This window comes from Pristiophorus japonicus, chromosome 6 (genome assembly GCF_044704955.1).
Source record: "Pristiophorus japonicus isolate sPriJap1 chromosome 6, sPriJap1.hap1, whole genome shotgun sequence".
In the NCBI taxonomy this organism is placed as follows: domain Eukaryota; kingdom Metazoa; phylum Chordata; class Chondrichthyes; family Pristiophoridae; genus Pristiophorus; species Pristiophorus japonicus.
Genome location: NC_091982.1, coordinates 209,944,854 through 209,970,515, shown reverse-complemented (window position 1 = coordinate 209,970,515; position 25,662 = coordinate 209,944,854). Strand labels below are relative to the sequence as shown.

At 38.5% G+C, this 25,662-nt stretch overlaps 1 protein-coding gene across 2 annotated transcripts in view; it reads right to left on the bottom strand.

Moving 5' to 3' along the window:
- kpna4 (karyopherin alpha 4 (importin alpha 3)) overlaps nt 1–25,662 on the bottom strand; it is a 36,386-nt gene that overhangs the window by 8,995 nt on the left and 1,729 nt on the right. The window contains exons 1-15 of one of the 2 annotated variants that reach the window (XM_070883570.1): nt 15,534–15,668; nt 15,235–15,279; nt 14,767–14,856; nt 13,407–13,436; nt 13,267–13,319; nt 12,071–12,166; nt 11,781–11,866; nt 11,217–11,303; nt 8,682–8,851; nt 8,528–8,572; nt 4,927–5,058; nt 3,436–3,564; nt 2,550–2,654; nt 2,076–2,147; nt 1,698–1,860 (exon numbers count right to left, since the gene is read on the bottom strand). In XM_070883570.1, the coding sequence (XP_070739671.1) occupies nt 1,698–1,860; nt 2,076–2,147; nt 2,550–2,654; nt 3,436–3,564; nt 4,927–5,058; nt 8,528–8,572; nt 8,682–8,851; nt 11,217–11,303; nt 11,781–11,866; nt 12,071–12,166; nt 13,267–13,319; nt 13,407–13,436; nt 14,767–14,856; nt 15,235–15,279; nt 15,534–15,653 (1,423 nt within the window). In that variant the 5' untranslated portion in view covers nt 15,654–15,668. Of the gene's footprint in view, nt 1–1,697; nt 1,861–2,075; nt 2,148–2,549; nt 2,655–3,435; nt 3,565–4,926; nt 5,059–8,527; nt 8,573–8,681; nt 8,852–11,216; nt 11,304–11,780; nt 11,867–12,070; nt 12,167–13,266; nt 13,320–13,406; nt 13,437–14,766; nt 14,857–15,234; nt 15,280–15,533; nt 15,669–25,662 lie in introns of those variants that run through there. The other variant, XM_070883571.1, reaches the window with a different exon arrangement.

Genomic DNA, 25,662 nt, shown 5'->3' with positions numbered 1-25,662 from the left:
GTCTTTTGGACGAGACCTTAACCGAAGCCCTGGCCTGCCCTCTCAAGTGGATGTAAAGACATTCCAGTGTCCTAGCCAACATTTATCCCTCAACCAACATTAAAACAGATTATCTGGTCATTTATCTCATTGCTGTTTGTGTGACCTTGTTTAGCAAATTGGCTCCCACGTTACTCTACAGTACAACTGACCATTTCAAAAAGTACTAATTTGCTGTTATGCACTGAGACATCCGGAGGTCGTGAAAGACACTATATAAATGGAAGCTATTTCTTTTAATTATCAGATCTCTTTAATCCATGATCAATTTGTCTATATGTCATGGAATCCAAATATTTTACTGTAATCAACCGATATCATTGTTCATTTCACAGTTAATTCATACGCCTGAAGTAAATACCAAACATCAGATTCCCAGCACTTTGTCGAATACATATCTTTACTTATGTAGAACAGGACCTTGAACCAAAATAAAAATGCACAACTTTCGTGTACGACAATGATCAACATTCAAAATCTTCTATCCTCCACTATTCTCGTCTTCATACTGGCTGATGTCCACAATTACGCTTTCTTTTTGTCCTTGACCAGCACATTTTATTCATTCATGCTCTGCTCTCTGGTGTGATGATATTTAAATGGAAAGTGTCCTAAAATCTGGTCCTGGCTCCAAACTCTGCTTTCAAATTTCCTCTTCCTGCATCCATTCTATCTCAATTTTGTGTCAGCAGTGTAAGCTAGGACTCAATTTGGCAATCAGAAAGGAAGTTACAATTTGAATATCACAGCACAAGGGAGGCAGGGCAACAATAATAGATAGCAATGTTGCTGGATCCACCAACTTTAGCAAAACTGTTTTGTTGGAAAGACACCATCCAGCAGGGAATCCTGATGGAGGATATAGGCAGTTATAACATAGCTATAGTTTTTCCCCTCCAACCCTACTTTCATTCAAATAGGGATAAATATTTCTAATTGTATATGTTAGTATATACAGTAACAATTATTCCCAGCAGACTGATCTGGCTGCCCACTATCACTGATGAATACCAGTCTTTAATTGTCATTTAACACAAAGGCGGCACATTTTTGGGCATCCGATTAATCCAAATCAAAACCAAGTATTTCAAAATTATTTGGATAAAGTCTGGTCAAATAGTTGTGGTCATTTGTAGACATATCTAAAAATGAATAGCTTCTGGATTAATAAGGGTCATTTTTTTTGTAAACATTTAAATCTCACTATTTTGTGGTCAGAAGACTGGAATGAGGAAGTATTCAACAAATTATTGACACAAGAGGATTTAATGGGACACATCGAATCAATGTGACATCGCTGCAGAAACACAATGTCTACTATGAAACTCAAATAACTCATCCATCGTCAAATTAAGATTAGGACGTGTACATAAGAGACAGTGTGCAGATTTTGCTGAGCACTGTTCACCTTGTAGTAAGTCAGTTCTGCTGTGTTGCCAATTATGCTGGGAGGCAATCTTGATCAACTCGGAAAGGCACCTCCTCCCTAATCCTAGTTTCCCTTCACACCCTTACCCACAGGACTTGAGTTACTGAAATAAGCTCAACCTAGGAGAAAATCTGGATGAATTGTCAATCAAGACTGCAATACAAACTGAACATCTAGTTGAGAGTCAAACTCTACAAGCATTTTCCAAGGATTATTATTTCATTCTTACCACCACATTCTTCAATCAGACTAGCTATTGTTTCTGCCTCATCATCTGCCATCTTGAGGATGTTACTTAATCCGTCCAATACCACTTGCACTACCTGCGAGTCTTTTACTGTTAGCAGGTTACAGAATGGAGGAACTACTTTTTGTTGGATCAGGTATGCAACCTAACAAAAAATAATTTAGTCAGTTTCACATCATATTTCTGTCTTTTACAAAACAGAAATGACAACATTTTGTAGAAACCCCCCACAAATTCCAAGTGAAATTTATAAACTAAAACTTTACCCCAACAATGCAATACAAGAGTTTATTAATGAATTAACTTTATATGACTTCCTGGCAGTGTCAGCTGCTTTAACTAAACTTTAGTCTTACTCACCTGTTCTTTCCTGCCACTGATAGTTAGATTACTTATTGCCCAAGCAGCTTCTTTCTGAGTACCAAAATCACCCTAGAGAGTAAGAAAAAGAAAAAGTAAACAAGCAATCCAGAACTGAATCCACACAGTGAAGTGATGAAACAGAACTTATTTACTGTTCAGAACTTTGTGGCTATTTTGCAATTGTATGGACCCAGGAATGTTGTTCTGTTCTGCACTAAACCCACAATGAATCTACATTTGAAATAACATTGCTTTTCCCATGACTTTTTTTGCACATCCATTGCAATTTCTCACTTTGAATAGGTTTTAAAATATGGAAATGAATCTAACATTCCCTTTGTATACCGATGAGTTAATAGGTTTACCTATGAAATTCAATTCAAAAATAAACTTTAGAAAGGATTTGGGAAGTCTCAACATGAAACACACTATATAAATGCAACAGAAAAAAAATGAAGTGTAGCCTCTCACCTTATCTAAGAGATGTATAATCATAGGAACAAGGTTTGCATCAATCACCGCTTGTACTTGCTGCTGATTGCCAGCTGTGATGTTTGATAGGAACCATACCGCCTCCTGTATAATTAGCAGACAGAAGGGAGGGCAAGTAAAAGTACAAAGTGCATTGAGCATTTATTTACAAGTAACATTTGCTTGTACAGTTCTCATTTGTTGAAGCATCTGGACGTCAAAAGCAAGCATTTAAATTATGCACATTAACTGATTCGCTACTGAAAATATCTTTGTAGAGTATGTATGGGCTGCAGAAAGCAACTGCCCAAAACCAGCATACAATGCATATGTTCAAGATCCTACTTGGAAATATATTTTTAGATGTTAACTCTGTTGGATCAGCTATCAGGATCACAACAATGCCACCCGGTCAAATAATTCTGACATGGCCCAGCTGGCAAATGGACTGTTTGAGGCTGTAATTATCAGCAAAATCATACCATAAAGCCCCTCAAATGAAATGTGATTGCCTTCAGATGCACTTCAGTATCAGCACTGATGTTCACAAATTAAAGCAGATCCATATTGCCAACCACACATACTTAAAAGTTACAGTATTTTTTCAATTGTTGAATCTTGAGATTATTGCATGTTACACAGGTCATCTTACAAAATATTTCAGAAAATAAATCAATCTTTAATTCTATGTAAATGTTACTTTTAAATATTTGTACCTTACCATTATCAAATAGCCACATTAAAAGACACCCAGCCCTAATACAGACACACACAGCCAATAATCTCCATTTCATCATTTCCAACAGAACTGCTCTAAATGTTATCAGACTTGATTAGGAACATGGGAACAGTAGCTATATATAATCCATACGAAGGGATTTCTTACCTTATTAATTTTCTCTTTAGGATGAGTCAGCAATCCTGGGAAATGAGAAAGAGCTTCGCAGTTCAAGACAACTTGTGTTTGCTCATCAGTACCAGTTACAATATTTCCCACGGCTCGCAAAGCTGCAGTCTGGGCAAATGTCAGGGTTTTGTTAGGTCACAAAAATGCATATTCAAATAATTTTATCTGCTTTTTTAAGACCAGAAAATTCACATATTCAAAGATTTACAAATTTGTATTGGTAGATACTGGACTGCCAAAAACAAATTCACATATTTACTAAAGATAGCACACATCCACCGAAGCTAATACTATTTTCTTAAATTCATTGCAACATTTGTTTGATCACTGGAACCTTTAATTTAAAATCAGGTATATAGCTAATTTCATTCTCCAAGGAACTGCAGTAGAATCAACATTGACTCAGATTAACAGCAATGTGTCTTGACAGATGTGTCAGATTGAAATTGTAGACATGTCAATTTTATCTCGCAAGAATCAACTCTGGCATAGAGTTTCCGTTAAGTGCGCAGTAGACAAAATGTGGCCAGAACACGCTGGACACAGAACCAGTTTTGCCAAGGTGAAGTTACGTTCACATTTCAACGCAAACTCATTAGCATAAGTTCAAACATAAAATCGCCCATGAATCAGCGCAATCAAGCAGTGTAATCGATGTGTGACTGGAACATGGTATTCTCCAGCATCAATGAGTGGAATTGCCAAGAAATGAGCCATTCAACTGACTGATTTAATGCTCTTGGTCTTAACTTTTTAAATTGACCTCAATTGACTGATTTCATCTGCCCCCGATACACAAGACCCATGACCAGTAGTCAATTGAAGCCACACAGGCGTGTCCTGCTCTGCAGTAATTGACTTAAATTAGACTAATTTAAAGTAATTGCAGCAGGAGAAACACCTTTGGGTATTGCATCAGTTGACTGCGGGTCATTGAAAGTACTGGTAATTAATGCTGCATTCAGGTGACCACAGAGGCCTGTGCGCCCGAGAATCTAGGTTCAATGTGATGAACACCCCTGAATGGGCACAATCAGCGGAAACTCACATGCCGACCTGGAGGCATGGCCAGTTTCGGACGAATAGAATCTTGCATCAGTGTAAAAGATTGCATAAAGTAGTTATGGGCGCAACTCACTTACATTTAAAATTCTGCGATGTTTAAGGCTACTTCATTTGATTCCACCAAGATTATGCAGATATCAGGTTGGAAATCATCTGGAGACGCCAGGCCAGGGTCTCCCAAGACTCAACTCTAGTGCTGACCCAATATAAATGGAGCAAAACATGGTCCCAAATTTAAATAGACCACTTTATTCCACATAATCGTAAATGTTATTTATCAGAGGTATGAAGATGAACTTAACATTGCAAAAACTTGAAAGGAATTTAAAAAATCAAATTTAAGATTTCATTTAGAACCAAAAGATCAGAGGAATAAATTAATTGCTCGGCTGACTGCATCCTTACCTGAACTTTGACCTCCTGATGGCTGAGAAGGGGCACCAAATGAGGAACTATTCCTGAATCTATAACCATCTGAATCTGCTCATTTCCAGCATCTGTTAGGTAGGACAGGGCCCAAACAGTGTCTACTAAAATCTGAAGTTCACAACAAACATTTAGTATATGAGTAACTATGTGAAAGCTATAATTAAGAAAACACTTAACTTCTTAATTTCAGCAGTATATGGAAAATAGACTGAGTGACATCAGGCTAGTAAATCACCCCACAGGCACAAGTGGCGTTTTTCCCCTAGATACCAGATTTCTAATGTAGTCAGTTTACTAAACAGAGAAATGTAAAATATGCATCTATCTATAACAAACTAAAAATCTCAGGCAAGACACACTTTTTGCCTGCATCACTTGAATTCCCTTGTTGTCATGTTTTAATAAAATTTTCTGTCTCAATTTTTTCCATTATAAATTAGTGTCTACATTTATGGAGAAACTGAACTTACTTCAATTTTCAAACAAAACACCAGGTAAATTTCAAAATCTAACTAATTACCTCATGGCAGTTTTTTACAATTAGAAAAGGTTAATACTAATAGCTTACACTTGACAAGACGGATTCTATTTTTTAACAAGACACAGAGACAGAGAGGGAAACCAAGCAAATGAGAGAGGGGGAAGAGGGGAGAGACAGACAATACATGAGAGAAAGGCAGGTAGTTTCTTCCCCCATTTAAATTAAATTTAATATTTAAAAAATTGTTTCACTTTTGACTGCAAACGAAGTCTCTGAAGGAATCAGAATGCAAGGCAGAATGGAGAGCGGGACATGAAGCTGGTTATGGGGTCCTCTAGCCTCACCACCTGCCCTTGAGTTTGGGGGGGGGGAGGGGGGCAGGGAGAAATATGAATGGAGGGTTATGGGTGAGGTGAGTGACAGCAGAGAAAGGGGAGAAGACAATTCAGGTGTTGAGTGGGTAGAGAAGTAGAGAGTATGATGGAAGTGAAGTGGTAGGAAGGGTAATGGGTATTGAGACAGTGAAGGGGTAGAAGTTGTGATGGGAACCCTAGACTGGGAGACAAGCAGGAGTAATTGAGGAGATGAGAAGAAAGCCACTGACTGCCACATTTCCCCCACAATCCTCAATTACAGCTGTGTTGGCTCCTTCTTCCTGACATACCACCGACCGCTTCCCACCCAAAAAGGAAAAAAAAAGTTAAGGGAACAGAAGAGAAAGGCACAGGCTAGAAGAGAAACATGAACACAAAGACTAGAGAGAGCATGAATGACCATATTCTCTGACTTGCAGCAACTTGCATTTATATAGCACCATTAATGTACAAAAAATGTCCCAAGGTGCTTCAGAGGTGAATGCCATCCCAAACGAGGCGATATTAAAAGTGGCCAGAAGCTTGATCGAAGAGGATTCCCTCTCTAAATCCTCAAGTCTCACCACCTCTCTCCTCATTTAAGACCCTCCTTAAAAAACCAAGAGGGAATTCCAGAGAGTGAGGTATACTAAAGGCACGGCTGCCAATGGTGGGAAGACGGAAGGGTGGTTGCACAAGAGCCAGAGGAGCAAGAGATGTTGGGGGGGGGGGGGGGGCGGGAGAGAAAAGAGAGAGATTACAGAGACGGCCTAGACCATGATGGGATTTCATCACAGAGCATGCAACAATGTGAGAGATTGACCTAGTGCAGTATTAAAAATCTTTATGCACTATAAATATTTCTGCAGCATAAAAAAAGTAATGTTTTTCGGATTAGTTCCTGGGAAATTTGAGTCAGTGAACAAACACAGTTACACAGAAATAGACCATTTAGCCCAACTCCTCAGTGTTGATGATTAACCTCCATACTTCAACTACCAGAGCTAGTGATTAAAACACAGACCGTGTCAACATTTAATAAGTTAGGTGGTTGAAGGAAAGATTGTAAAGGGATATGGCCTTATCTACTCGAGGTGTTGCTTTTAATGATGTGAATCTAAACCTCAAAATCCCACTGCTCTTCCACATCACCAACCCTTCTCTCACAATACATCACTCTTTTTTGCCAAAATGTAGCACCTCACATTTATCAACATTAAATTTCATCTGCCACTTTTTTGCCCCTCCAGCAGCTTACCAATATTCACTTGCAGCTTCCTTTAGTCCTCAGAATTATTTACTATGCCTTCTAATTTAATATTGTCTCTGAATTTGGACAGCATTCCCTCTAGCCCTATATCCAAATCATTGATGTGTACAGTGAACAGAAGTGGTCCCAGAACAGAGTCCAAAAGGACACCGCCACCCACTTCCAACCATTGAATGTAACTCCAACTTTGTTTCCTCCCTTCTAAAAATAGTTTTTTAATCCAACTTGCTACCCTTCCCTTAATTCTAAACCAGTTAATCTTCTCCAATAATCTCCTGTGTGGTACTTTGGAAAGGCTTCCTGAAAGTCCATCTGCTGCATTTTGTCCATTCATTACACTCATCAACACCTAAAAGAATTCCATCAGATTTGTTAAGCACAATCTTCTTATCTGAAATCCATGTTGGTACATCTAATTATTTCCTCTTCATAGAGATTATTTTGTAATTTTACTTTTAATTGAAGATTTCAAAATTTGTTCACCACAGATGTTAAACTAACTGGCCTAGCTTTGACTCCTTTTTTATTCCGTCTTTACAAATTTATTTTATACTCTGATTTACTGCGAGAAATGTCACAGGTGACCCACTAATTGTAAATAAATAGGCAACGACTAGATTATATATTTGATGGTCATAAGAATTCTTCAAAGTGTTTAGTGAACATGTACAGTATACAAATATATACACACAAAATAAGAGTTAATATTCTTGACTGAAGAACAGATTAGCAACACTTGATTATATTTCTGTCCATATATTTTAGTATTTAAAATGAATGAAGCTTTTGTAAATTTTGCAATCCACACAAAATTACTTAAAAGCAGAGGTATATGGTCTGAATTTATCCACCACCCACAAAAAAGAATTCCCTTTTGATTTTCCTCTTCTTTGCAATGCCATCACTTGACACTGGCTCCAACAAGGACAAGCCACATGGAAAATTATTGCTGCCAATCAGCTACAATTTATCCTTTCATCTGGAAAATGTAGATGTATTAACAGAAATGTTACCCCAACAGTAATTAGAAATACCATTATTTAAACACTGCAAAGCTCTGAAATGTTGACCTCTTACGAACTTGGATTTGTATAATGCATTTACTGTAGTAAAAGGAGTTTGAGGAAAAGAAACTGATGTCCAATAATACTAAGATTTAGGGAGGCGACTGAAGGCACACAGAGGCATATTATCAGGAGGCGATGGGGAGAAAAATAAAAAGATGGAAGGATTTAGGGAGAAAGTGCCAATGTGGTGTCAAAACGACTGTTGACTGCCAGTAAAGGCAGATGGAGTTGGAGTTACAAGGGAAGCCAGATTGGAAGAGTGGGAGCCACATGCTGGCATGCAGGGCTGGAAGAGATGGGAAAGGGAATGCATTTTCAGCCTTTCAAAAATTGCAGTTAACTTGTGCAAGCTACAGCCCACTACTCGAGACAATTTATGCACATGTGCTGACTTCAGATTACTTACATTAACATCTGTGTGGTGGATGAGCACGCACAAGGCTGGAAGAATCTACGGAAAAAATGTTTGTTCAGATCACAAAAAGTGTTAATTTTAGCTTGCAAATGATTCAGCTGAGACTCAAAAAAAACCAAAAATCGACAAACCTCAAATTACTTACCTCCTGAATTGTTTCCATTGGTGGGGGAGGGTCTTTGTGACGGCAGAGATTAACCATCACCCATGTGACATTCCGAAGAAAGGTAATGGGAATAGATGGACTAATGAAAGAAAGTAGGGGCTTCACAACTCCCAGACTAATGACATAATCTCGGCATTGAGGGCCATCCCCTATTTGTAGCAATTGCGAAGGGAAAAAAAAAAAGAGAATCATCTCAGTTTTATCACACAAAGCACAATATACAAAATGCCAACCCACATGCAAAAGCAGCAACCCATTACCTACAAAGCACCATTCACACTTTCAGGACATCTCAAAGTACTTCACAGCAAATCAAGTACTTTTTGATGTGTAGTTGTTATTGTTAGCAAATACAGCAGCCAATTTGCACATAGTAAACTCTCACAAACAGCGATGAAATGAATAACCAGTTAATCTGTTTCAGTGGTGATGGTCGAGGGATGAATGCTAGCCAGGACAACTAGAGAACTCCCTGCTTTTCCTCAAAATATAGTCGGGATCTTTTTACGCCGACCTTAACAGGTGAATGGGGCCTTAGTTTAATATTTCACCCGAAGACAGCATTTCTGACAATGCATCAGAGTATTGCACTGAAATATCAGCTTACATTATGTGCTCAACATTATGTACTTGAACACATAACCTTCTAACTCAGGCTACCTGAATGCCACCACTGAATCAAGCTGGCACTCAAGCCAAATTTAGGCTGTTTAACATTAAAAGAAAATCTCCCAGTACAATAAAATCCCATAATATACGAGTTATTTCTACGTGCAACAACTGTCAACCAACTTAAAATACTAGTCGAATTATGTAAATTCCATTAAAAAAAAAGGTCTCAACATCAAGTACTCTGAAGAAATATCTAATTTAAGAGGTATACAGTAATTACATAATACATATATATTTTAATTTCAAAGTTTCATCCATTTCTTTCATCCAGGTAAACATTTTACATCCAATATCTGCCAAATTATGTCTTGAGGTGAAGCCAATAACAGAACATTGAAAACTATAACTAAAAACAAGCGAGTATCTTTCTGCTTTTCAGTCATTTCTGAAAGGTAGATCATTTGTTTTCAGTAATGACAATCATTGCATGTTGAAAATTAAAAAATTCTTCTGTATCACATTTAAATAAATTGTAACATCTCTTCTGGCCTAACCCAGATATACACCAAGTGGGATCTGAACATTTATTGCACACCATAACACCGTCACCAGCAAAATATGAACATATTAAACTGAATACAAAAGAATATAAAAATACTACAGTTCTACATATTGTACAGAACATTCTGGGTGTGTTTCAAGTGAATAAAACATCTAAGTTGAGATACCTATAAAATAGTAAACAAGTTGAATTTGCATATCTCCTATAACCAATATACCGCTCAAGGCACTTCATAGAAATGGAAGCCAAGCCAGGAGAGAGAGAGATTAGGAGATGTGGGAGAAGGTTTTAGTGAAGAGATGTATTTTTAAAAGGTGACCGGAGAAGCAAAAGTGGCCTAAGGAGAGTTTCATAAAGCAGGACTGATGTGGCTGAAATGGTGGGGCGGGGGATGAATAGAAAGCCAGAATTAGAGGAACAGTGGATTAGGGATGGTTTATAGGACTGGAGGAGCTGACTGAGTTAAGGTGGGGAAAGGTTGTGAATGGATTTGTAGATAAGGATGAGAAATTTAAATTCAATACAATGGGAGATGGGAAACCAGAGAGGACAGGATTAATAGATAAATGGGACAGGGCAGCACAGAACATAAATGAGAGTTTTAGACAAGGTATAATCATGGAGGCAGGACGGTGAGAGCCCAGCAAGGAGGGCAGTAGAACAGAACAGTCGAGATTAGAAGTAACAAAGGCTGATAAGAGTTTCAGTGATGACGAATGGTGAGCTGGGGCAGCGATATTGCAAGCAATCTTAGTAATGGATAGAGTATGTGGTTTAAAGCTCAGCTCAGTATCAAACAATACACCAGGAATGGTAACAGTTCAGTTCAGCTTGAGAAAATAGACAGGGAGGGGGAATGGAATTAATAGTACAAGAGCAGTGCTTGTGGCAAGGACCAAAGTTGATGGCTTCAGATTGTCCAATGGTGAGCTGTAACTCACTCAGGATCTGATGCCAAACCAACAATTTTACAGCATATAGGCAATCGAAGAGTCAAGAAAACTGGTAGAGGTAAAGTTGGACGTTCAATGTACATGTAGAAGTTAACAAATTCAAGTTTTAATCTCAAACGTTATGATTCCTCTGTATTACAGCCCCTTCACACACACATTCTCCTATAATAAAAAATCTATCCCATTGTAAAACTTGTTGCCCGACTGTAAAACTGGTGTTGCAGACTGGCCCCCCCCACTAAAGAAACTGCCCAATTTTCATTTGCAGCTGATCTGCAAAGCCAGTTTTACACCCAGGCGGCAAGTTCAAAATCTACCTCAATAACTGCAAAAGAAAAATCCTCTCAGCTTTCAGCCGTCAGAACAATTCCAAATGACAAAACATACCTATGATGTTGCCTAAAGCCCAAACCGCTTGTTCACATACATTTTGATGTGGAGAGTGTAGCAGTCTTAAAAAAAGGGGAACAGCATCTAACAGGAAGAAGAAAATCAATGAAATAAGTTCGAGAAAGATTTACATTTCAGCAAAAGGGAGGATAACTAGATTTTATGCTTGCAAGGCACACTGTAGTTTCCTTTTAGTTTGTTTTAAGCTATCAATTTTCCAGTTAGAGATTTTAGAATCACCAATGTCCAATTAAAATGCAAAGATGGGTCTTACAACACTAACTTTGAAAATAAACTATGAATTATTCACAAGTTTAAGCAATTCATAACAGAAAGGTGTTTGCTTAAACCAAGTCATTTAAAGCATTATCCAAAATATGCCAAAGACAAATCATTTGTTGTCCTAAAGGATTCGATCAGTAAAATGTCCACAACTTACAAGTGAAATTAGTTTTAAAATTAAACTATCAAATTGTAAGCTTTACAGAGAATTAATTTAAAGGGCTAATTGTGCAACTACGAGTAAAATCTCAGTAACTAAGAAAACGAGGCAACACTCACTTGATTTAACCACAGCCTGTGTTTGTTCCGAAGTGCCAGAAGCAATATTTGTTAAAGCCCATGCTGCTTCAAATTGTAATGAAGGACTATAAACAAAATACAGCAAATTACTCAGCCCGCAGGTCATTTTATATTGCATTGTGAAATGCAGTTTTTCATTTATTCATTCAATATCAGAAAAAAAAGCTGTTTTCCCAACAGTTCATTTTCTTTCTATAGATTTAAAATGTCAAAACTGAGACTTTATTTAATGTTTACTTTAAATAAAAATGGCCATGTTCACTACTCACTTGTCATCTCGTTCTAGACAATGCACAAGAATTGGTAAAATTCCAGAGTTTATTAAATCATCTATTGGTGGATTGCGATCACTTGACAACAGCTTCCTGTTGAAAGGAATAAATAGCAAGACAACTTCAAAGCTTGGAAAGTTTTTACTTCAACAACAATTTGCACTTATGTAGCACCTTCAACGTAATAAAATGTCCCACAGCGAGCGTTATTGAACAAAATTTGACACCGAGCCACATAAGAAGGCATTAGGTCAGGTGACCAAAAGCTTGTTTAAAGAGGTAGGTTTTAAGGAACATTTTAAAGGAGAGAGAGAGGTGGACAGGTTTAGGGAGGGCATTCCAGAGCTTAGAGCCAAGGCAGATAAAGGCACGGCCACCAATGATGGAGTAATGAAAACTGAAGACGCAGAGAGGCCAGAATTGGAGGAGTGCAGAGATCTGAGGGTTGTAAGGCTGGAGGAGGTTACAGTGAGAGAGGTGTGAGATCATGTAGGGATTTGAAAACAAGGATGAGTGTTGTAAAATCAAGGTGTTGCCAGACTGGCAGCCAATGTAAGTCAGTGAACATGGGTGATGGGCGAATGGGATTTGATGCGAGTTAGGATGCAGTCAGCAGAATTTTGGATGAGTTCAAGTTTATGGCGGGTGCAAGGTGGGAGGCCGTCCAGGAGAGCATTGGAATAATTGAGTCTAAAGTCAACAAAGGCATGGATGAGGGTTTCAACAGCAGATGAGCTGAGACATGGACGGAGATGGGCAATGTTATGAAGGTTGAAGTTGACAATCCTGGTAATGGAAGGTATATGGGGGCAGAAATTTGGCTCAGGGTCAGATAGGATGCAACAGTTGCGAACGGGCTAGTTCAGCCTGAGACAGTGGCCAGGGAGAGGGAAGGAGTCTGTGGCTAGGGAACAGAATTTGTGGTGGGTACTGAAGATAATGGCTTTAATCTCCCTGATATTTAATTGGAGGAAATTTCTGCTCATCCAATACTGGATGTACGACAAGCTGCGTGACAAATCAGAGGCACTCACATTCTGTTCTTTAGATCAGAAATGTACAAATTCTTTGTAACAAACAGTAGCCTCCAAATTTTCTACAGGAAATGAATTGGCATTTATGGCCAGAGATATAAATTACTTATATTTTTGAGATTCTATCAAATGTTAGAAAATTCAGAGAGACAATCTCACCTAGCAGCCTGCACTGCACTGAGCTGAAGCCCCTGGTTGTCACTGGAAGCATTCTGTTCGACAAAATTACAATTAGTAAATACTAATTTAAGTTACATCGTGGCAAATAAAAGTACAATTTAAACATTAAAGTTGGTCACCTGCACTATTGCTTCTAGTGATGTATTTTGCTGCAGAAAGGGAGTAGAAAAAACAAGAACATTAGTTTTCAAAACATATGGAAAAAGTTACGGGAGTTTACCAGGGAAGTTTTTATGGAAAAAAACCCGTTTCTATGTTACAAACCTACCAACCATTTAATTTACTGTATAATCAATCAATCCCAAGGTAAAATGTACAAACTATTTACAAGAATCCAGATTTTATGTATTTGTTTACAGAAATAATCTGTAGGCCACATAAGAAATAAACCATATCTGCTTGGAGGGCATATTAAAGAAGGCTACAACTGGCTAGCAGTAGAAAAGTTGTTTACTGAAACTGGTAAATTATACAAAATTGCTACAAAACACTTTACAAAAATCAAAACGTATGATCTGGCAAAATGCCCCCAAAGGCACAAAAATTGAGTCCCCATTTGAGCCTAACAGATTTTTATTTTATTTTTTTAAGTACCTGTATTCTGCAACTTACGATAAAGCAGATTTATAACTTTACCACTGGGCATTACCAAAACTGGTTAGAATGACATTAGATATGTGGTAAGGTGCTATGGAATACAATCTATATTTAATGAGACTGACCAATAACTAAAAATGGCATCACTGTCATAACTGGATGATGATTGCATCATCCTCTTGCGCCTCTATGTATTATGTTTATAGCAAAGCATTTAAGTAATTACAATTAAGTTAAATGTGAATCTTAAATTAAGGAACAAAATTGATGTGAATTACAAAGTGATTCCAACACTCAAATTTTCCCCTATAATGAGATCCGTTTTCAATTGTGATATTAACTCCATGAAATAAAAAATATTCTCTATTTGCCAGTGATGAAAATGTTGTTCTGATTAAAAATATTGCTATCCTAAATTCATAGATTGCATTTAGAAGACCAGGATAAAACGAAGTTTAAAATAAGAAATCTAACTTTCATCACAGATGGTTATATATAAACAAAACATTGATACCATATAAACATCCTTTTAATCAGTGCAAACTACTCAAAAAATGTCAATAGTAGCAAGTTAAAAGTAAAATAGTTCATTTTCCTCTTTTGCCCCTAAAAATTATGGGTGGGAATGAAAGTAATATTTCAACTGAAATAACAAGTGCATCTCAAGGCAAGAGATCTCTACTTCCACAATTAGTGTTTGCATTTTATTAGATTATCAAATGCTCATCAATTGATCTAACCAGACAATAATCAAAAGTGCTGGTGATGTTTCAAAAGCAGAAGCAGGCTTGGCAGCAGTGTTCATCAGTCAACGCTAGCATCAAAAATTTGAGCACCACGTTCTACTAAGTATGTCTCTTGTATAGCAGTGAATGCATTTACCACTCTGATGTCACCATCAAGGTCAGAGTCTTCGCAAGCATCCTCTTGGGGTACATTTCTTCGCTTTAATAAATGTTCATCCCTTTTGTTCTGTAACAAATATTTTGCTGTTCAGTTGAGAAATAAAAACTTTTCATTGCAACATTAAATGCCAACAAAAAAATCCAAATATGTCTCAGACGTTTGACTATGATTACCAATGTTCTCATCCATGCATGCAACTACATTTTCTCTACATACAAGTAGTAACATGCTGATATTCTACATGGCATCTTGTGTTGTACAGTTAATCAACCAGTTAATAAACATTAAAATTTTTCAAGCAATTTTTCATCTGTACATAAAAATTTAATCGCTTATATGGTTCCTATTTTCATAACCTCTTACCAGAAAACAGTTAGTTCAGATTTAGTTACTAAATATTAATCTTTATTTTCCTTTGGTAGGTGTTTTACCAGGAATTCTTACCTTTCTTAGTTCTACAACCACTTCATTTCGTTGTCTTCTCATAGACTAAAGAAAAAGAAAAGTTTATAGTTTATTTGTTTCATTTTCTAGGTTATAACAAATTGTAATTGTTATTTAAACCAGGTTTTCAAAAAATAATGTTATTCTAGCATAGCTGTATAGATTATGGTGATCACAAAACCTAAAGTTTAGTATTCAAACATGATTCTGAACTGAACTAAAAGCTAGTGCCATTTCCCTTAATAGTGCAGTATAAAACTAATATAATTTCTTCAACTGGTCAATAGTAAATGCAGTACATGACGCTGACCAAGACAGATCAGGATGGTCCAAGGTTTAATCCCATGGCTGGGGGAGGGGAGGAAGCAACAAGAGTTCTTGCTTTTAATCTCTACTGGAAATTGCACATGTAAAGACATATGGTCGGACTGGATTAGGCAGTTTGCTGCTCAAGGTCAAATACCAACTATTTAGCATGCTCTGTCCAAGTTCACATATGCAGAATGGGTACTTGATGAGGTCATCAGACAGCTACTAGTGTCTGTAGAACTGAACTCAGTTCTTGGTGACAGAGCCTGAATCAGTTTCCAGAAGTTCAACATACCAATACCAAAATAGGTAGTTAGGATTTCTAATGCAGTTGCATACACAGTTTTAAACTCATTTTCCAACTAACTGGAGTGGTAACTATTCCATAATGCTACCAATCAATTGAAAAACAATAAGCCTGTTAAAATTGAAATCACCAAAGCAGAAAACTAAGATATTAAGGGGAAACTGATAGTTTCTCTCTAACAACCCTATTTCCGCTGGTTGAGGAATCTAGGACTAAAGGGCATAGTCTCTTTACAGGAGTGAAATTAGGAAACAAACACAGTGATAGAAGTTTAGAACTATCCTCCACAAATGGAAATTAATGCTAGATCGATTGTTAATTTTAAATCTGAGACAGATAGCTTTTTGTTAACTAAAGGCATCAAGGGACATGGACCAAAGGGGGGGGGGGGTAAAAGGAGTTAGGTCACAGATCAGCCATAATCTCATTGAATGGCAGGACAGGCTCGAGGGGCTAAATGGCCTAGTCCTGTTACTAAAATAAACTTCAAATTCTAGTCATCTGCCCAGACCTCACCTCATCAATTCTACATAGCATTGCAACAAACATTATGGTAATACTCCATAAGAATGATGCATTCAAATGAAACTGTAATAAGCATCATGGCTTATTTGACTGGAAACATGTTCCATATGGAAACTATCACATGGACACAGCAAAAAAAGTACATTAATACCTGTGGCTATAGATTAAAAATCAGCATTCCTATTATCTTTCCAGTCAAAAGTCATATGTCAACAGACCCTATGAGCCTTTCAATGTTAATTGCATCCACTGTGTTAAATCTTGTGACGCATGCCCTGTCATATCTTGTGGATTTTCCCCTTAACGCAAGAAACTTTTAAGTAGTGCATTTGCATGCTCTGGCCACTGGTTGACACTGCAGAGCAACTTTCTGTTCTGCCTCTTCCATCTCCCACACCATCTTGTTTTTTTTTTCAAGCAGTCCCTTCACTGCCCGGCACTCCCTTGCTGTTTGAACTAAGTCATTCACCCAGACCTCACCTCATCAATTCTCTTAATGGTTTCCTTTTCAAAGACCAAAAAAGATGGTTCAATTGTAAGCCCAACGGTAGTACTTTTGCCCCATATTTCAACTTGTAACACCACCCTCCCCCCCAATATAATCAACCACCTTCGCACACTCGGACATTGATGGCTAAACCAAAGTTGTGCTCCTCAACCTTGAGCCTAATTAATAACTTAGCATCCACAACCAGCTCCCTTTCTTGGCCCATTAAGCTGAAAAGTATTGGTCATGAACCTTTTTCTCCATCCGTTGCCCTGGACTCTGCATGGCTATGCCACCGCCCTTTCTTGTCTTTATACCACTGAATGGTCACACAGTTATTTGTAAAGGAACAGTGTATCTCCACAGAAATGTGATAGGTGAACAGATTTTTGATTTATTTTTCCGTATCGTGAACAGTAAAATAAATGAAATTATGCTGCTGTTACTTCGTACAGTAAAACAACCACTTAAATTCCTAAGTATAGCTGCCGTTTAGAACCACAAAGGTATCCCATTGAGAAATGTTTCTGTCACCCACCTCAGCATGATTTTGGGTTTCTTACCCTCACTCTGATCACACTCCTCTGCTCCTCCTGAGCAAGTACTCCACCCAACTGAACATGTCTTTGGCTAATCCCCCCCCCCCCCACCACTTTAGCATGTCCTCATGTTACTGCCCAGTTGTTTTTCTGCCCCTCACTAAGATTTACCAACTCCCTACCAGCATCTCCCCCTTTATTATGCAAATTTAAAAAGGCAAAATTAGTGTAGGCACTTGTGGGGAAGAGCAAAACTAGAGGACACCAATATAAGACACCAAAAAATGAAATAGTGAATTCAGAAGAAACGCTTTTACCCAGAGTAGTGAGAATGTGGAACTCGCTACCACAGGGAATGGGTGAAGCGAATAGTATAGTTGCATTTAAGGGGAGATTAGACAAGTATATAAAGGAGAAGGGAATAGAGGATTATGCAGATAAGAGTTACATGAGAAATTACGGGAGGCGGCTCAAGTGGAGCATAAACGTCAGCATGGACGGGTTGGGCCAAATGGTCCATTTCTGTGCCGTATATCCTATGTAGTCCTATATAGGAGACTAGGGAAGAGGACTGAGATTGATAGAAGTTTTCAACTGAAGCTTTCAACATTAAAGACAAGCATTTAAATTTTGATTACACCTCTGGATTAATCACAAATTAGAGCAATTTAATAGCACATTAATTATATTATAGCAACAATATTTTTTGTTAAAACTTAAAAATGTACAACTACTCCTCAAAGGAGGCAGAGGAAGAAATTGGGTGACACTGCAGGTTACCCTGCATATTTCCAGGATGTGGGGTTGATTGAGGTTCAGACTAATGTGAAGAGTTTTTTTCTCTCTGCTGGCAGCAAGGATCCTATATGAAATTAGCTTGATTGCTCAACCCAGTTCCCAACAGTCATGGGTTCATTACATAAACAGCCCCAATTTCCAATGTCATTCAGATCATAAGGCGCAAAACAGAACACAATAGAAGCAGGAGTAGGTCATTTGGCCCCTCGAGCCTGCTCCGCCATTCAATAAGATCATGGCTGATCTGATCATGGATTCAGCTCCACTTCCCTGCCCGCTCCCCATAAGCCTTTACTCCCTTATCGTTCAAAAATCTGTTTAACTCCGCCTTAAATATATTCAATGACCCAGCCTCCACAGCTCTCTGGGGCAGAGAATTCCATAGATTTATAACCCTCAGAAGAAATTTCTCATCTCAGTTTTAAATGGGTGGTCCCTTATTCTAAGACTATGTCCCCTAGTTTTAGTTTCCTCTGAGCGGAAATATCCTCTCTGCATCCACCTTGTCGAGCTCCCTCATTATCTCAAGTTTCAATAAGATCACACCTCATTCTTCTGAACTCCAATGTGTATAGGCCCAACCTATCCTCATAAGTCAACCCCCTCATGTCCGGCATCAACCTAGTGAACCTTCTCTGAACAGCCTCCAATGCAAGTGTATATCCTTCCTTAAATATGGAGACCAAAACTGTACGCAGTACTCCAGGTGTGGTCTCACCAATACCCTGTACAGTTGTAGCAGGACTTCTCTACTTTTATACTCTATCCCCCTTGCGCAACATTCCATTTGCCTTCCTGATTACTTGTTGTACCTGCATATTAACTTTGTGTTTCATGCACAAGAACTCCCAGGTGTCTCTGTACTGCAGCACTTTGCAATTTTTCTCCATTTAAATTATAATTTGCTTTTCTATTATTTCTGTCAAAATATAGAACCTCACATTTTCCCATATTATACTCCATCTGCCAAATTTTTGCCCACTCACTTAGCCTGTCTATAGCCCGTTGCAGATTTTGTGTGTCCTCACAATTTGCTTTCCCACCCATCTTTGTATCAGCAAACTTGGCTACATTACACTCGGTCCCTTCATCCAAGTCATCAATATAGATTGTAAATAATTGAGGATCTAGCAGCGATTCCTGCGGCACCCCACTTAGTCACTGTTTGCCAACCGAAAAATGATCTGGAAAAAGCATATCGATTCAGTACAAGTCTTCTTTTAGGTCAAACTAAACCATGTTTTGGGTAGTGCAGAAGTGCAACACAGCTGTATTACATTGGGTGCCTTAAATGGAAATAAGCTCTATTACCAAGTATTTACATCCCATGCCTTGGTAAACACCAAGCATGAAAAGAACCACGCCCCATAATTGGAATCATTTACTAACACTTCTAACCTAATTTAAGATTTTATTTCCTCCCCTTTTATCTGCTAGCACCAGAGACAAGTTCCTGGCTGAGGGTGAGGAGTAATTTGCTCCCGAGTTGACTATAAAGTTGGCAAGTCAGCTGCATATGCTGATCTCTCCATGTATTTACCACCTGTATAGGGTGGCACCTGGTCCCTTCTGCATCTACCCTGACATCATGGCAAAGGTCTGTAATTCATTGTGTTGTGAACTGCAGCTACAAATTCACATTCTTCCATTCCATGGCACCACTCAACACATTTTAAACTCACTTACACATTTATAATTAAATTATACAAAAAAAATGTACAGGTACAACCTCCGAAATCCGGAAACCTCAGGTCTGAGGCCATTATGGTTTTTTCCGGATTTCAGAACAAGCATCAGACAATTTGAATCCAGAAACCCTGAGTTTCGGGTTTTTCTGGATGTCGGAGACAGGGACAGCGGGTATGGGTGATTCAAACGGCGGTTTTTAAGTGCACTGGGGAGTGGACCGCCGGCGTGCAAGACTCGAAATAGCATTTTCAACAAAAATTTGGCTCACAGCGCACCCGTAGTTAGGAAGAAAAAAACCTGGGAAAAACCTGCATTGCAGCCCTTGGAACAGCGGTAGGTATGAAGACCTGTAAGTTAAAGTATTTATTTTTTTGTAGCGATTTGATAGTTAAGCATCTTATGAATGTTTTGTGATTTTTTTGCTATTTTTTGGGGGGTATGTGTGTGAGGAGGGGGATTATTTACAGAATACTGATCAGAATACCAAATATCCATTTCTGAAATTTTTCTACTTTCATTTTATGACGTTTCTATCATTGTTGTGAAAAAAAAGACCGGTTTTCAGAACAGATTTCCAGATTCTGGATGTCAAATCGTGCGATTTGCACGATGTCCAGTTTTCGGAACGCCAGATTTCGAATGCTCTACTTTTATTAGTCCTCTCTTTCTACACAAATCAGAGGTGGTAAATACCATGCAACGCATTACTTAATACACTCATTTGAAGGATCTAGCTTACTTGAAATTAGATGGAATATTTGCATCAACTGACATTTTTTCAAAAGAAGTGGCATACTCCCCGATTTATTACATTTGAATCATTCTAATGATTGCTCTCACCCACCACTGATTTAAACTGAAAGCAAGAAAATGATTGAAACAAGTTGCAGTCAATTAGTGTTGGTGATACAGGTTGAGAAGCTGAAATTTGCAACCATCTTTTAAGCCCCAACATAACATAAGAAATAGGTGCAGAAGGCTATACAGCCCCTCGAGCCTGCTCCATCATTTAATACAATCATGGCTGATCCGATCATGGACTCAGGTCCACTTCCCTGCCCGCTCTCCATAACCCCTTATTCTCTTATCATTTAAGAAACTGTCAATTTCTGTCTTAAATTTATTCAATGACCCAGCTTCCACAGCTCTGAGGCAGCGAATTCCAGATCCACACCCTTCAGAGAAGAAATTTCTCCTCATCTCAGTTTTAAATGGGCGGCCCCTTATTCTATTATGCCCTCTAGTTCTAGTCTCCCCCATCAGTGGAAACACCACCTCTGCATCCACCTTGTCAAGCCTCCTCATAATCTTATACGTTTCGATAAGATCACCTCTCATTCTTCTGAATTCCATTGAGTAGAGGCCCAACCTACTCAACCTTTCCTCATAAGTCAACCCCTCATCTCTGGAATCAACCTTGTGAACCTTCTCTGAACTGCCTCCAAAGCAAGTATATCCTTTCATAAATATGGAAACCAAAAGTGCACGCAGTATTCCAGGTGTGGCCTCAACTGTAGCAAGACTTCTCTGCTTTTATACTCCATCCCCTTTGCAATAAAGGCCAAGATTCCATTGACCTTCCTGATCACTTGCTGTACCTGCATACTAACCTTTTGTGTTTCATGCACAAGTGCCCCCAGGTCCCGCTGTACTGCAGCACTTTGCAATCTTTCTCCATTTAAATAATACCTTGCTCTTTGATTTTTTTCTGCCAAAGTGCATGACCTCACTGTTTCCAACATTATACTCCATCTGCCAAATATTTGCCCACTCATTTAGCCTGTATGTCCTTTTGCAGATTGTGTCCTCCTCACACATTGTAATGTAGCCAAGTTTGCCGACGATACAAAGATGGGAGGAAAAACACTCAGTCCCTTCCTTCAAGTCGTTAATATAGATTGTAAAGAGTTGGGGTCCCAGCACGGATCCCTGCGGCACCCCACTGGTTACTGATTGCCAACCTGTGAATGAACCATTTATCCCTACTCTGTTTTCTGTTCGTTAGCCAATCCTCTTTCGATGTTAATATATTACCCCCCAACCCCATGATCTTTTATCTTGTGCAGTAACCCATTATGTGGCACCTTGTCAAATACCGTCTGGAAGTCCAAATACACTACATCCACCCTGTTCATTACATCCTCAAAGAATTCTAGCAAATTTGTCAAACATGACTTCCCCTTCATAAATCCATGCTGACTCTGCCTGACTAAATTTTGCTTTTCCAAATATCCTGCTACTGCTTCTTTAATAATGGACTCCAACATCTTCCCAACCACAGATGTTAGGCTAACTGGTCTATTGTTTCCTGCTTTTTATCTGCCTCCTTTTTTGAATAGGGGTGTTACATTTGCAGTTTTCCAGTCTGCTGGGACCTCCCTAGAATCCAAGGAATTTTGGTAAATTACAACCAATGCATCCACTATCCCTGCTGCTACTTCTCAAGACCCTAGGATGCAACCATCAAGTCCAGGGGATTTATACGCCTTTAGCCCCATTATCTTACTGAGTACCACCTCCTTAATGATTGTGATTGTGTTAATATTTGAACAGTGGATAGTCAAGGGGCTATAGGGGGAGGGAGGAACTTATTAGTGTCCTCTACTGTAAAGAATGATACAAAATATTTGTTCAGAATTTTTGCCATCTCCATGTTCCTATTACTAATTCCCCAGTCTCGTCCTCCAATGGACCAACATTTACTCTAGCCACTCTTTTCCTTTTTATATACCTATAGAAACTCTTGCTATCTGTTTTTATGTTTTGTGCTCATTTACTTTCATAGTCTAAGGCTGATCCTTAAGGCACCGTAGAATCTTGAAGCATGCACAAATTCTCCAGTTAGGATTCTCAAAAATTAAATTAAATTTCAGTTGAAACCCCCAAAGTAATTCCTATAGGCGTGATCTTGGGGTTCTCAATACTGTTTTGAACCAAGTTGAGACTGGAATGTTGCAGTGGATTAAAATACTGTCTCTTCACATCTGATGAATCTAGTCCAGATTGATGGGATGAAAGTATTTTACTGGTTTTAAGGACCCTACATGCTGATTCTGGGGAACCTGATGTAGTTATTTAAGTGCACAGGTCCCCAACACAAAACTGCCAATATGCTGGCAGTTTCTTTCCAAAGGATGTCTGGAGTGGATGGGAAAATTGACATTGCTCCAGAAGGGTGTGCTCCTCCAAGCATCGAATTGAGGCAGAATCGAGTCCTTTGCCCTCTAACATGAGGCATATACTAGTGATTAATGCAGACACCGGGTACTCAAAGTAAACATTTATTCTATTCTCCCAACACTGAAATCTGTCACCATGAAGAACATACAAAGAAAATTACAAAATAACGACCCCAGCTTCACTCTCAAAACATCTGATTCCTCAACGAGATCATTGCCCGAGATCAACCATACCATTATTTTCTGAATAGTTTTAAAAAATTACTTTTTAAAAAAGGGACTAATTGTCTTGGTAAATTACTGATGCCTGCAATTTGAGCCCATCATTTTCAAGCCTGTATATTGTACAGCAGCATAAGAATTGTTCATAAAACCCATCACCCCAACTGATTTGCAAAGGTATAGAGCCAATGGATTTGGGGTGCAATGAGTATACTCTCTATGTTCTGAGTTTCACACTGCACACTTCAGAAATTGTTGTACATCTAGACAAAAGTGCCAAAACACCAATATAAACTGTGATACAGGTACAACCAGACTGTGGAAGTTAATAAAATAATTTATTTTAGATTTCACTAGTAAAATGCCTGCATTACTTAAGACAGGACCCTCAATGATGAAGCAGATTTAACCTACAATGATAAACGCGACATTTTCATCCGCTTTGTACAATTCTTGAGGTATTTTACTATCTGTACAAAGAAATGAATCTCAAATTCATAAGTGGTGCAAGTTAATTAATTTAAACGAAGCACATGGAAATTTGCAGTTGTGCTCAAGAAATTTTAAAATGCCCATTTATTACCAGTTTTCCACAGCAAAAGACAAGTTTTTATGCATACCTCATACAAGTCTCCTACCATTTTTTACACTGAGAAAGCCCATGTAGGTAGGTCAGCACACAAACCAATGTAAGAAACACGGAAAAATGTTCAGTTCACATCACTTTCATTTAAACTGAATATCCTATTTACAGGGCACGATAAATCAGGATCAGAAATGCCTTGGCTATATGTACTAAAATGTTTTGACAAATAGTTGTCTGCATTAAATGTGCCCAGTAATAAGTATTTAGTAATATATTAAATTAAAGCAGTAATGTGTTTTTATGAAATTGAATACTATAAAATATCTTTAGCTGTTTGATATTCACTTGGGTAACAACACATTAAGCCCAGTGATCAAAACTAAACTTATTAAAAGTTGCCATAGACATTGAAAGAAAACAGACTGAATCAAGAAATGTAAAAGAAATTGCATTTATATAGCACTTTTTAATGACCCAAGACGCCCTGAGGTCGTGAAAGGCGCTATATAAATGCAGGTCTTTCTTTTCGGGGCATTAAAGCACTTTACAGCCAATGAAGTACTGTTTTGAAGTGTAGTAACTGTTGTAATGTAGGAACTGCAGCAGCAAATTTGCATGCAAGGTCCCACAAACAGCAATGAAATAAATGACCAGATCATCTGTTTTTTTAGGTGCTGGTTGAGGGGTCAATGTTGGCCAGGAAACCAGGGGAACTCCTGTGCTCTTCTTCGAAAAGGGTCATGGGTTCTCATCCAAGACAACACGGACAACAGTGCTGCACTGAACTGCCAGCCGAGATTGTGCGCTCGGGTCTCTGGTGTAGGGAGTGAACATAAAATCTTTTGCCTCAGAGACAAGAGCACAACCATTGATCCAAGATTGACACCCTGATTGAGGAGAATTCACTGCAATCACCCACTGTACTGGTGAACAAAAAAGTGCCATGACAGTACACTTTTGGAGGAAAGCATACCCTACCGTAAGATTTTGCAGATAAACTATACCACAGTTTTTCTGATCTGCAAATTTCCAGGTGCAAGTTAAACATCAGAATCCACTGATCTTTTGCTAGCTGGCTAAAATTAACATGTAAACTATTTTTTTATACCAAATATTAGAGTAACTGAAACACTCAGAGTCTCTAAACTTTCAAAGCTTCAGAAAATAAAGGATATTGTCCAATGCTTTTTTGGCCAGCCTCCCATCTTCCACCCTCCGTTAACATGAGCTCATCTAAAAAACTCGGCTTACCCATGCTCGCTGACCTACATTGGCTCCCGGTCCACCAATGCCTCAAATTTAAAATTTTCATCCTTGTGTTCAAATCTCCCCATGGCCTCGCCCATCCCTATCTCTGTAACCTCCTCCAGCCCTATAGCCCTTCAAGAACTCGGTGTTCCTCCAACTCTGGTTTCCTATACATTCCCCCACTCCCTTTACCACACTATTGGCTGCCATACCTTCTGCTGATTAGGACCCAAGTTCTGGAGGTCTATAGGGCTGGAGGAGGTTACAGTGATAGGGAGGAGCGAGGCCATGGAGAGATTTGAACACAAGGATAAAAATTTTAAATTTATTGGCCACATTTTTGCCAATTCACTTAATCAATATCCCTTTGTAATCTTATGCTTTTATCTACACTGCCTCCCATCCTTGGCAAATTTGGATATATGACTTTCTACACCATCATCTACATCATTAACAGTGAAATAGTTGAGGTCCCAATACAGATCCATGCAGGAACCACTAGTCACATCCTGCCAATTTATGCACCTATGCATTATCCC